We start from the raw sequence: 12,902 nt of genomic DNA, 5'->3' as shown, positions 1-12,902 counted from the left end.
CTGGGCTTGTTTTTGTGGCCTGGGAGCGAATGATCTCCGATGACGACTGCGGGAATAAAAGAGCCGCAGCCTTTGCCTCTTTCTTGGCGTTCAGCTGTTCAGGGGGCTACTTGCACCGCCTCGCCGCCACAGGATTCTGGATTATGATAATTCTCACGGGCATCACAAATGAGTAAGGGGCATTGGGGCCGTATATTTCGTGGGTACCGTCCTTAGCTTTATATCTGGTTTATTTAAATGATCAATGGTTTAAGGTGGATTGGCTAAGGGCTTGCTGAGGGCTGGCGAGAAACAATAACCCAGGTTGATATAATTAAAACGAGCTAAACCTTTGAATTTAAAGATTTAGAGAGTAGTTTAGTGGATGCTGGATAAGAGAACCCATCACCTGGGATAATTTACGCAGCAGCAGCGTTTTTAAAAACGTTCGGAAAGAGCCGTAAGTGTAATCACGAGCGATCACTCGCTCTCTCTTCCTTTTAAAACAAGCTTTTCTGGTCATTCAATGGCTGTAACATCTAGTAACCAATTTTCTCCCCGTTCTCCAAACAAGCTATTACACTGGAATAACATAAAAAAGAATAAAGCAAAAGTACCTTCAAAGAGAATCTTGACAAGAGCAAGAGTTTTGAATGATATCCACCGGATGACTTCCATCACTTCCGCTCCTCCTCATAATTAAATTACCCTTCATTTAGTTCTTGGCCTATCCGCACGCATTAAAGAGGAAAATTCTCAACTTCCTCGACACTCTCGTGATCACTGCTATTGGTTTCCGTGAAATAGCCTGTGCTCAGCAAACTTCCACCACTACTGGTTTGACTATCCCACGTCTGCAATTGTTCTCTCGCCCCGTAGGCACTGACAACAGCTTCGTTATTGTCGATGTCGATCCCTTGTGTAGCTATATCCACTATTGTTTGTTTTCTGGGAAGAGGATTTAATACTAGAGCTCTCCCTGCGCCTGTATTCGCGTTGGGTATATCAATAGGACTTTCTAGTGTAGGCTTATGCCCCTCTTCCATAGGCAGCTGACCGTCAACGATCACAATCTCATCGTTAGAGTTCCCGTCCAGAGTACTGTCGTCGCCGATAGACGTCCCCCTACTAGAATCCACATATTCGCCGTCTCTACTTAGTTGCTGCTCTAGCTCAACGTCCATTTCTCCGAGGTCTGTAGAATCTCTGCTTGCTACCATAGGGTCACTGAAAGCCTTTACCCACATGCCTCCTATTCTCTCCCCCTTCCTTTCCTTTCTTATAACCGTACCGTCAGACATCTCAGGAGTGCTACTCTCCGAAGCCGATGCTGCCTCTAAAGAAGATCTGTCATCTTCAACTGCAGGATATAAATATCTTCTAATAGAAGACCTCCCAAAATCCCCTCTAGCTTGTGGGTCTACCTTATCAGCGCTGCCGTCAAATCTTACCAGCCGAGAGGGTTTTCCTTTCAAGCTGCTTCCCTCGCTATCTGCTTCTTCCGCTTGATTATCTTCACGGGTGCTACTATCACCATGATCAGCGAGATGTAATTCTCCTAAGGCATCTGGTCCATAACTATCTCCGGGTGATTTGAGGATCCCCTGAGGATTTCGTTTCACTGCACTACCCTGCGTCCCTGATGCACCACCGGTTACAGGAGCTCGGATAGATGATGGTGGCAATTCTCTTACTTCGTGAATACCAGAACCCTCGTCCTCACTAGTAATAGGGATTGTTGACAGTCGACTCATACGCTCGCGGATCAGTCTCTCACAAACCTCACTCACAAGATTGGGATCGGGTGTTCTATTACTACTGATAGTCCGGCTAGAGCGAGTCTTATTACTTTGTTTAGTAGTAGAAGAAGAAGCATGTAATGGAGTCCCTTCAAGATTGTCGTTATGCTCCACGCCCCAGCCAAATAAGCGCTGGAAAATCCCTGGCTTCCTAACAGGAACGGGCCCAATAGACCCCAAGAAGAAATCTGCACCATCCAAACCTTGTCTGGAAGCGAGACCTGATCTATTCGCGCTTTCAACACCATGTATAGATGCGAAACCTGACCTGCTCGTACTCTCAACACCATGCCTGGATCCAATGTCTGGTCTTTCTAGGCTCTCAAGGTTGGATGCACTCTCTGACATAGTATTGGGCCCGATATTTTGTCTCTCTAGGGTATTGGAACCGTTGGTGCCGGGGGGACCCCTCTCGGCGTGGTTGCTGTATTCTCACCACCCTCTATGGATGCCGTTACACCCGGATTTTCTGAAGCTCTAGACCCGCCTTCATAACGAACATGGTCGGAGGTTGGTAATGCGAGATCATTCATGTTAACTGTTCGAATCCAGATATATTGTCCTTTTCTTGACAAGGCACAAATGATAATGAGCGAGGGTATAGCCATCAATAGGCCTAGGCCAACTGCCTTTGCCAAAACCTTGTTGAAATTCTTGGAGGGTCTATAATGACTGATTGGGGGCAAAGCGGAAACCTTGCTGAGAGTGACTGCCTCAACACTGAAATCCTTGGTTGATTCCTCTAGAACGAGTGGCTCTTTAGACTCGAAAAATTCACCGGGCTCAAAAGATTCTTCAGACTTGGATAATTCCCCGGACTCATATAATTCTTCGAGTCCAAATGGTTCCTCGGATCTAAATAATTCTTCTGCCTCAAATAAATCTTCTTTGTACTCGGACAATTCTTCTTTGGAATCAAATAATTCTTCGAAATCGGAGAACTCTTCAAAATCAGGGAACTCCTCAAAGTTTGAAAACTGTTCAGGTTCTTCGTCCATCTCTGGTGGTGTTATAATTATCGGCGGGACAATATCTAAATTATCATCGCTTTCCGCGTAGGATTCCATAGTGTCATCCTGTAGTTTTGAATCAACACCCTGAGTAATTATCGCAGGGGATTTCTCCACGACCACACTTGGACTAGGAATGACGGAATAACTGTGTTTAAGCTGCCCAGTGTAGTTACTGTACGGGCCCGGAGGGGGTGAAACGGAAGGCGCTAATGTTTCGCTAGCTGATTGCAACATTTCAGCCTGGCGTATCGATTCGCGTGCCCTTTCCCAAGCTTTCCCAAGATTTTCTCTATGGAAGGCATTGACTTCCTCTCTCCAATTCCCATCGTCATATTCGGTATTATCACGGGTTGCAGACTCTGATCGAACCAAGTGGTTACTCATGATCCCAAGGATTGCTTCATCTTCATCCCAACCCACATCTTTGGTTATCCCTGAGGTTGAGTGGCCAGTCCTCTCAAGCAAAATTGGTTTATCCCCTTTCTCGCTACTGACCTGGGAGATGTCTGATATAAGTGCCCCTCCGGTTCGATGGTGAACGCTGTAACGGTTATCCGTGCTAGATAAGCCGGACTCCTCGTTCCAACGGGAATTCTGTCTCCGGGAAAGACGACAACCAGTGTCAACAAAATGTGGAACCAGGTGGTTATCTCTATCGAGTAGATAAACAGTTTTCCCATCAAAATAGTCTTTGCAGGGCAGTGGATTCGAAAGAACAGGCCATGTCCAAACGAAGAAAGAAAAAGCGGATATAAAGATAATTCGCAGAACATGACCGGCGAAGCAGGGGCCTGAGATCAACCTGGAGGTTTGGGACATTTCCCCTTCTTTGGAAAGGATAGTAAGCTACCGTCTTATCTTGTCAAACTGTCAGCTACTGCCTCATCTGTATCATCTGAAAAGGTATAATTACTGCGATTGTGATTGCAATACCGTTATTTCACAGAAGTCTGAACTTTACGAGTACGTAGATAGAATATGATGAGCAGAAATAGAACCTTAGTCACCTCTGATTGAATATTTAGGTATACGTATGCAGATGTAAAAATTAGCATGCTGCGTGTTTTCTTTTAACAGATGCAAGGTATCTGACAGTTTGTTACCCACAGATTAGGATCTCTTAGAGCCATAATAAGCAGACAGCGGCCCAGAATACTTCATATAGGCAGGTAGGTGGTGTACGTTTACTAACATAAAATACATTCTTATTCTGAATACCCGCACCTATTCAAACATGCTAGCTTCGCTGATTGCAAAAGAGAAAAAAGCTCGCAAAGCTAGCTAGTTCCCACACTGATTACATTCCAATACTGTCACAGTCGCCACAAAGGAGTGTTTCTTGCGAAACCCAATCTTAGTTAGGAGTCAGAGAAGAGCATACCCTTAACCTACTCTTCCGGCCCAGTCTCCCCTGATACCGCTCCTGTCGACGACCGCACATCGCCTTCCAAATCTTTGGACGTTTTGACGCCATTCACTGCTCCCTGAGCGGTCTCCCGTAGCAACGACGACCGCCCCCACCCAATTGCCCTCCAATAGCCCTGTTACTGACGCAGCATCTTCTCCAACGAGGGATTCGTCCATATATACCACCTCTGGTGCCAGATGTCGTATTAATGGCAGGAGCGCCCCATCAATCGTATACGGCAAAACATATTCTCGAGGATAGTCCGCCGGAAATATGTTTCCTATAACTTTGTACGCGTTTTCCGGTTTACCACCAGATTGTGGAGAGTGGACCAGGATAAAAACGTTTGTGGTTTTGAGATTGAGTGGGGTTGGTATATTCCAGAGAAGTCCTGGGGCGCCCTCTCGGACTACTACAACGACAGTTCTCTTGTTGCCTGAACCGGTAGGATTTGGCCGTTGCTTTGCTTGCGATTGGTCTAGTCCGTCTTCTTCACCCGCTCTAGTATGATCTGACAATTCTTGATCTTGCGGCACTGGGCCACTGGAGGAGGAAGCTGGGGAGGAGTTTTGTTGCCAGAAGTAGAGCCCCAAACCAACTACAGCAGCCGTAACAGAAATGCCAATTGGTACAAGTAAATTCCTTGATCTTCTGGGACGTGACATTGTTGAAATTGAGGATAAATGTGGAAGGCAATGGGATATTTGAAAATGATATTTGAATGTGTTGTCGGTCAAGCAGCGAGCTGAAGGTCAAACGAGCTGTCTGAGCCCATCCCCGATAACAAACGCGACGGGAGCTCGGTTCTCGGTTCACGTGCTTTGTGGCTTGATAATTACTAGCCTCAATAGACACCGCCACATCAGCACACCAAGAATTTTAGTGGTGGTTTAGAGTGACCACATATCCCCAAAGTTGAAACCTCCTTTTACGATAGATCACGAATATCTCGGATCAGGCATAAGGATTCACCAATTTCACCCGCAACTCGTCTCGCTATTTAATTCAAATATGCAACCCTCAACAAGTATACCGTCATTGCTCGTATTGGCCGTTTCACTCTTCTCAGTTGTCGGATCAGCTCTCAAGTTCGACATCGCCGCCGAGCCTAGAGGTCATCGACAAAGATGTATCAGGAATTTTGTCGCAAAGGACACACTGGTAGTTGTGACGGCGACTGTAAGCGGACACAAGGGTGACGGGCAGCAAGTCAACATTCACGTATGTTTTACTACCTACCGACTGATTAATTGGTGGTCGCGAAAGCTAATCCTCGGGGGTGGTTAGATCAGAGATGCAGTTGGGAACGAGTACGGACGTCCCAAAGATGTTGTCGGCGAAGCTAGAATGGCATTCACTTCCCATGCCAATGCTGCCTTCGATGTATGCTTTGAGAACAACCTCGATGATGGTATATTCCTGCTCCTTCAGCTAGTAGTCCTACGTATCATGTGAGCTAATAATACTTTGAACCACCAGGCCGCCCATATGGCCCAACCCGTTCGGTTGAGCTTGATGTTGATATTGGCGCTGATGCGCGTGACTGGTCTGCCATTCAAGCTGCCGAGAAACTCAAGCCTGTCGAAATTGAGTTGCGACGCATTGAGGAGGTTGTTTCAGAGGTTGTCGGTCAAATGGAGTACCTGCGAACGCGCGAGCAGAAACTGCGCGATACGAACGAGTCGACAAATGAGCGTGTGAAGTGGTTTGCCTTCTCTATCATGGCTACACTTGTTGGACTTGGAGCTTGGCAAGTTGTTTATCTGAGGGCTTATTTCAGGTCAGTTCATCGTCACTCCAAAAAAATGACACCAAAGCGCTAATACTTATTCCTAAAACAGATCCAAGCATCTCATCTAGATACACCATATCATTGTTTCTATCATTATACAGCCCCTTGTGTCTTTCTTTCTGCAGTTTTAATCCCTCTGCAATCCTTTTGCCAAATACTTAGCCGGTTACGTGTGTGTCGTTAATTTCGATATCTTATCTTGTTTTGTTTTTCCTACTCAGATATCGTTTCTGGTCTGTCCCTTCATACCTTCATGAACGCCCTGAAACGATATATCATGTGATATGTGGTGTCCATAAGGACAAAAAAAGGTCATGAAAAACTACTTTAGCGTCCTAGGTTAGGACTTGATGCACTGTGGATTTAGGCTTTGGCTCGTGATGCAGAATAGACTTCTATGACGATTTCTCGGGTTCCCCCCTTAGTAGGGAGGTTTGTTGGGAGGTTTCTCTTGAAGATAAATGTTAGTAATGTTGACATAATCTGGGGAAATGATTGGATGCTATCGATTTTCAAAGAAGGTTGCCCCTCATAGTTACGGTATTAAAGTAATACAAATCTTTATGGGTGGAATTATCACCCGATTTCCCCGACCATCTCGTATAAAGGCCGTTAGATTACGGGTGCCCTCAAAGTCTTTCATCACACTCAGGTTGGTCAACGTATCCAAAGAAAAATTCAAATTTATGCAGCCAAGAGACTCCGGGATAATGGGGTACAATAAGAAAAAGTACGGACAGAATAGCGGCAGCATCAATCGGCAAATAACGGGTGAAGTTCATATTCAAAATACCCCTCTAGATGTCGACAGTATTGCCGCGGTACCTACATATATATGCATGTAGCTTTTGTATAATTATTGGATGAAATAAGGCAAGAAACCCCCAAGTACTATAGCCGCTTAGTGCGACTGTAATTTTGATAAATATGGTAGGTAGAGGGATTTTTTTTTGCCCTCAATTTAAGCTCTTTAGCTGGATATTTCCAGAAATAAATCTGTCATCCGCAGAAATATACGGAGGTTATGTTTTCATAGCTGCAGGAATTTGTCTTAGATTTCACTAACCCGGTTATAGGCACAGAATGACCCTAGGTCCGTTATACATATCAGAATGTTTAGCTGCACGAGTTGGACCGAATAGGAAGTAATCATGTAGTCAATAATTTCTGCAGGAATGCAGGAACTTTTGTGGAAGTACTTAGTGCCCGACTTCCTGCCAAACTCGTGCTCTATCCAGAGTTTATTCTTTAATTCGGTATTTACCGTTTAACTCTGCAACACTACATCTAGTACTGCGGTAATTCTATACTGTTTTTTTGTTCTAATGGTGTAAGAATAACGAAAGAACGAACATTCCTATCGTAAATAGTTTCAAATAGTAGATTAGTTAATTTCTTGGCTTTGACCGGTGTTTGCTTCGGCATTTTCTTCGGCATATATGCCATGTTAATGTACGCCCAGAGTTCAAGTATGTGCTCATTTTAAAGGTTATTGCTGAAACCTGGGAGAGGCACGAATTATGATAGAGTGCATTTATCGAACGATTGTTGGGTACGTATACCTACTCCCAACCGTCCCGGATATCTCCATCTCGCTTGTATGTTAGTATTTCTCAAATATAACAATCGTAGTTTTTACCCGTTCTACAGAACTTGTAGTGCGTAGTCCACCATTTCAACCTCAAATTCACCCGGCATTCCCCGGAACCTCTAATTAATTTGGCGGTAACAAACACCCCAAAACCATAGTTTGTAGTGGGGTCCCCGATTCCTTGGTAGCCTGGTAGTAATCGGATCATCTACAATTCCTCCCTCTTTCTAGGAAGTGATTAACGTTACGATCGGCTTAGTGACCGACTAAACTGCTGGTTGTGGAGTTCATGCTTGTTATTTGCAAACTTTGCTGAGAAAATGCCTTCCTATTCGAGATAAACTCACAGTCCGGGGAAAGTAGGGTTGTGTGTTGGTTTGCATGGGGTCGAGTGACACCCCATGATCCCACGTTTTTGCCAGCATGTTTAACGTTGCGACCTATCAAGTCCCAAGACCCCGCTTTCCACATATGGTAGATCAGTCTAGAGTTATGCATAAATTTGATCAGTAACCTACTTGGCCTAAGCAGACAGTAGACCAGGTTTGGACGGGGCAGTCTCCGTCAGGTCACGATCTCGGATCCATAACGGTGGTTTCTCCAAGGAGGCTTTTTTTTCCTTTGGCGTTTTTTCAAGACACCTTTGCCCGATATTTCCCCGTACCAACATCTCTGGGCGGTGAGAAAGTGCAGTCAAAAAATCTCGGCGAGAAGTCCTCTCTATCTCTGGTGGGATGGTGCTGTGGCTTTATGTACTTGGCGAGTTAAGAGTTTCGGGTACCCCACATACCAAGACCGCAGGCGCCTCGGTGTGCCCAAGTCGACCCTTTCGCCCGTACTCTAGGCGCAATAAACCTCGCCAAGATGTATATTCTGTAGACCGATGGCACAGAGGAGTTTTTCTCATGTGTCTAGGTATTCGGTTTCTTTCGGGCGACATTTGGGGCCTTAGCAGGCCTAGAGATGCTGATCATGATATTGTCAGTGGTTTTGTGAGCTTTACAGCATACAGCATATTGTAAATTAACTCTCACCTACAAAAAGATATTTTGATTGAAGAGGTGGGTGGCCAGAGTCTGGAGTCTTGGTGTTGAACGCGATATGCACCTCGGCAACGGCGCACTCTCCGCCAACACAAGCCTCTCTCACATAACAAAGCATTTCGTTTGCTTAGGGTTGACAATTGATTTTTTTTTAAAAAAAAACCTGCTATTCCAAAGTGAGCAAGTATCTACACCTCCCTAACATATGCATAAGCTTAAAATCAACCTCACCCAAAGTACTCGGGGCTACCAAGGCTGAAACTGCAGCTGGACCATCCTGAATCCTGAGAAATCACAACCGCCCCCGCACGGAAAAACATAACGAACCATCATCACAAGATTATGTACGCATTCCTGCCTTCTTTTTTAGAGTATCGTGCATGGAAAATGGCCGTACTGATACCAAGATTGGAAGTTCGTAGTGATAGCTATCCGATTAGAGATTAAGTTTAAAGATGGGCATGGGTGCGCGACGTCTTACATACATGTAGTTGTAGTTACCGTGTTATCGTGACAAGTAAGAGGTGAGAAAACAACAAACCTTGGTTACCGTACATACTCTCGATGAACTAAAGGATCATTTGCTTGGCTTCCAGAACAAGTGCGGGGATATCAAAAATCCAAGGCAGAGGATCTTCACATTTCATTTTAATGGTTAAGGTCAAATGATAATATTAATATCTCAACTATCACGAAATGTGGTACCAACCATTAAGATAACCTCGACATCAGCGGAACAAGGAATTATATCCCTCGTGGGTTATTCGTTACAGCCGGATAAAACTTGTGGTGAGTATAATCTATGAAAGAGAGATACCTGAGGATTCAGAGGGGAGGCTTATCTGTGTCTAGGTTTTCTGATCAATGAAGAACTGAAGGTTTCCGGCTGGTCTGCATAGTTCCGGAGGGTTTACATATTCGGAGCCTGTCCCGAAGCTGGGCGTACATTTAAGCAAGTAAGCGACCAAAAGTAGTGCAGCAACTAAAAAACGGAAGCGTGCCCCAGAATTGGGAACTTATGCTCCTTGGCTACGATCTCGCCTTATTTTTTCATGGGTGGATATGTAGTTCCACTGCAGGCAAGAGTACATCCTCCTATTGCACCCTGCAACACCACGAATGGGATGCGGGGAATAATATCGCCTGAGCTCCATGACATCGGAGAAACGTTTTACGCATGAGGAATTGAAAGTTGTGTGGAGGAGCGCAATTTTCAGGGGTTCGAGTAGTCTCATAGTTCTGTCATAGTTTAGACAGCTTGGGTAAGTGTTCTACATGGCCAAAATCAATAAGAAGGTTCATATGATCTCATATCACTAGCAACAGGTCATTACAAAAGCCCGCGGATTCCCACCCGCTCATACTCCTCATCCCATCTCACATCACCGAGTAAAACCGAGTGAGACATCAAAAAGATCACCAATCATGGCTGAACCTTCAAGAATGTCGAGAATTTGGAAGCACATCAAAGAAATCTTCACCACAGGTGAAGGTCACTACATCAACGAACATGGAGAGACTGTTTATGGCAAGCTTCCTAGGACGAAGGTCGAAAATCCTATTAGGACTGTATGCCGACCAACGGCTATGAACTATCTCTTTTTCTTTGTTGGTTGGGTAAGTGACACTACTCCCCCCATATAAACATGACAAAGTCTGATAGTTTATAGATGGCATGGACTATGGACGGATATGATTTCCATACAGTCTCACTCTCGCTCTCCAGGTTGGCAGTATATTACGATCAACACAGAGAGCACATAGCAACGTCGATCACATTGACTCTGCTATTCCGTTCTGTTGGTGCTGCGATTTTTGGAATTGCTGGTGATCTCTACGGGCGTAAATGGCCGATGATCATCAACTTGGTTATTATTGCTGCCTTGCAGCTGGCCACCGCGTTCTGTGGGACATTTTCAGAGTTCTTGGGAGTCCGTGCCCTCTTTGGTATTGGGATGGGTGGTATCTGGGGTCTTGCAGCCTCTATGGGTCTTGAAAGTATGCTTCTATTATCTATGAAGGTTCTTACGGTTTTTCTTCTTTTTTTTTTTACTGACGACCATTACTAGATATGCCCATGGAAGCCAGAGGGCTTTTCTCAGGAATCTTGCAGCAAGGTTATGCCCTTGGTTACTTGATTGCGGCGGTCTTCAACCTATACATCGTCCCCGGCTCCCCGCACAGCTGGAAAGTGCTATTCTACATTGGCGCTGGTCTCACGATGGCTGTCGCCATTGCCCGTGTCTTCTTCCCTGAATCTAGACAGTTCATTGAAGCAAAGGCAAACCGTGAAGGGCCGCAAGGAAAGGAGAAGGTTAAGCTCTTCTTGGCAGATGGAAAAAAGATCATGAGGGAATACTGGAAGAGAGCTCTTTATGCTATTGTCATGATGGGTATGAGCGCAATATACCTCCATATTGAGGAGTTCAAGGACTAACTGGAATCCTTTCCATAGCACTCTTCAACTGTATGTCTCACACTTCGCAGGATATGTACCCAACCTACATGCAACAGACCAAGGGATTCTCACCTGAGATGTCATCCAAGGCAACCATCATTGGTAAAACCGGTGCTCTCGTTGGTGGAACTGTAAGGCTCTTTTCACGCCCCGGAATAAACTTATAGCTAACTAATTTTTCAGATCTGTGGTTACTACTCCCAATTCCTCGGCCGTCGTTTTACCATTATGATTGCCACCTTCATCGGGGCTTGCCTAATCCCCTCTGGGTACTCCCCAATGACTGGCGCCTCCTCACTCTCGGCGCCTTCCTTATCCAATTCATGGTTCAGGGCGCCTGGGGTGTCGTCCCTATCCATCTCCAGGAGCTTGCGCCCCCACAGTTCCGTTCGTCCTTCCCCGGTATCGCCTACCAGCTAGGGAACATGATTGCTGCGCCTGCCGCCCAGGTTGCGTCCGCCATCTCCGAGAAGTTGATCATCTACATCCACGGCGAGGAGCGCCCTGACTACGGCAGCACCCAGGCGGCTATGATGTCGGTCATCTTCGTGCTCCTGTTCATCTGGATTGCATGCGGGACTGAGCAGCGCGGAAGTCACTTCGAGCTTGCTGCAGCTGCGGGTGAAGACCAGGGTCTCAGTAACAAGATGAGGGCGGCGGAGGAGGTGGAGATGGCGGCGAAGGCGGGAGGGGCCGGACATGTGGAGACTGTTCCCGACCTGGGTGATGGCCGGAAGAACTAAGATCTACTTAGACAGCGATCTTTGAATATAATGATATCGGTCTTTAGTACTTATTTTAAAAGTTTCGAGATGAATGTATGTACCTGGGAAGCCTGTGTTTAATTAAAGGCCATGAAATTAAAAGAATTCCATTTATTAAGATGGCCGTTGGCTGTAGAATCAAACTATCTTGAAGTTTTAACCTTGGCTTTTAGCAATACTCAAGACAGACCTGAGAGGAGAAATGCCCTTGGATTCAAGCTAGTGAGGCTACACGTACATACTTACAACACCCATTCACTTGCGCGCGCGGGGAAGCCCAAATAAATGTGGCAAGCAGCTAGGATCGAGGGCCAGGTGATTATTGCTTGATCTTCCACATAGGGAAACCTAAGTACTACCTAGCAGAGAACATCCTTAGACGCTAGTCCATATGGCCATGTCCATAGCTAACCCCAAAACTGTTGCCAAGAGGATCCGATCTGATAAGATTTTAAGGGTATATATTGATAACTTCTGAGTAAATTAAATTAAACACTGCAAGGCTTAAGCCTGACGAGGCCGAGATATATGGCTATTGCCAATATTCCCAAATCGCGCCATTCAACGGGTAACGATCATTGACACGGCAGTCTAGCTAGCTAGAGTACATAGCTAGGCTATATAGGAAATCGAGTTCGCACTCCGGCCACATAAAGTAAGTTTATACCCCGTATATATATACCCCCATAACTAACTACCTACCCCATAGCTACCCCGGGCGGGCTAGCTGCCTTGATATATGTACTCGTAGGTTTTTTGGCGTTTCCGGACTGGACTGGGGGTGTAAATCGTGCTTGACAACCATATTTTGGTGGTATGCAGGCAGACCCAGTTCAGTCCGGAAACGCCAAAAAAACTACGAGTAGAGTAGGTACATAGCTCAATTGCACTGAACACATTTAAAGCAAGCCGTATGTACGTTGTCCAACCAAGCTTTGCCAATGCCCATTGCATGCCCAGGCCGAACACACTTGGCGCAGGGCTGGGCTGGGCTGGGCACCACGTTGCATTGATCAATGGGATCGTGTGCAGTGCATTGAAGCAACAGATATTCC

The 12,902-nt window shown here is 45.7% G+C and overlaps 5 protein-coding genes across 5 annotated transcripts; 2 read left to right on the top strand and 3 right to left on the bottom strand.

The window, feature by feature from the left end:
* Positions 1–719: 719 nt before the first annotated feature.
* LAJ45_08081 (uncharacterized protein) lies at positions 720–2,126 on the bottom strand (the record flags this gene model as incomplete). Its single annotated transcript, XM_046117634.1, has 1 exon — positions 720–2,126. One exon carries the CDS (start codon positions 2,124–2,126, stop codon positions 720–722), a length of 1,407 nt encoding a protein of 468 aa, XP_045969283.1.
* A 26-nt stretch (positions 2,127–2,152) lies between these two features.
* LAJ45_08080 (uncharacterized protein) lies at positions 2,153–3,921 on the bottom strand (the record flags this gene model as incomplete). The annotated part of the gene is made up of 5 exons (XM_046117633.1): positions 2,153–3,443; positions 3,642–3,649; positions 3,725–3,741; positions 3,799–3,800; positions 3,899–3,921. 5 exons carry the CDS (start codon positions 3,919–3,921, stop codon positions 2,153–2,155), a joined length of 1,341 nt encoding a protein of 446 aa, XP_045969282.1.
* Positions 3,922–4,174: 253 nt separating this feature from the next.
* LAJ45_08079 (uncharacterized protein) lies at positions 4,175–4,864 on the bottom strand (the record flags this gene model as incomplete). Its single annotated transcript, XM_046117632.1, has 1 exon — positions 4,175–4,864. The coding sequence occupies one exon, from the start codon at positions 4,862–4,864 to the stop codon at positions 4,175–4,177; it is 690 nt and encodes a 229-aa protein (XP_045969281.1).
* A 346-nt stretch (positions 4,865–5,210) lies between these two features.
* On the top strand, positions 5,211–6,059 carry LAJ45_08078 (uncharacterized protein; the record flags this gene model as incomplete). The annotated part of the gene is made up of 4 exons (XM_046117631.1): positions 5,211–5,420; positions 5,487–5,610; positions 5,679–5,979; positions 6,041–6,059. 4 exons carry the CDS (start codon positions 5,211–5,213, stop codon positions 6,057–6,059), a joined length of 654 nt encoding a protein of 217 aa, XP_045969280.1.
* Positions 6,060–10,050: 3,991 nt separating this feature from the next.
* On the top strand, positions 10,051–11,826 carry LAJ45_08076 (uncharacterized protein; the record flags this gene model as incomplete). Its single annotated transcript, XM_046117630.1, has 6 exons — positions 10,051–10,242; positions 10,296–10,623; positions 10,695–11,018; positions 11,081–11,214; positions 11,267–11,470; positions 11,533–11,826. 6 exons carry the CDS (start codon positions 10,051–10,053, stop codon positions 11,824–11,826), a joined length of 1,476 nt encoding a protein of 491 aa, XP_045969279.1.
* Positions 11,827–12,902: the final 1,076 nt, after the last annotated feature.

Source organism: Morchella importuna (assembly GCF_003444635.1).
Source record: "Morchella importuna strain M04M26 chromosome Unknown Morimp01GS027, whole genome shotgun sequence".
Lineage (NCBI taxonomy): Eukaryota > Fungi > Ascomycota > Pezizomycetes > Pezizales > Morchellaceae > Morchella > Morchella importuna.
The sequence above is the reverse complement of the archived record's forward strand: the minus strand, read 5'-3'. Positions and strand labels throughout refer to the sequence as shown.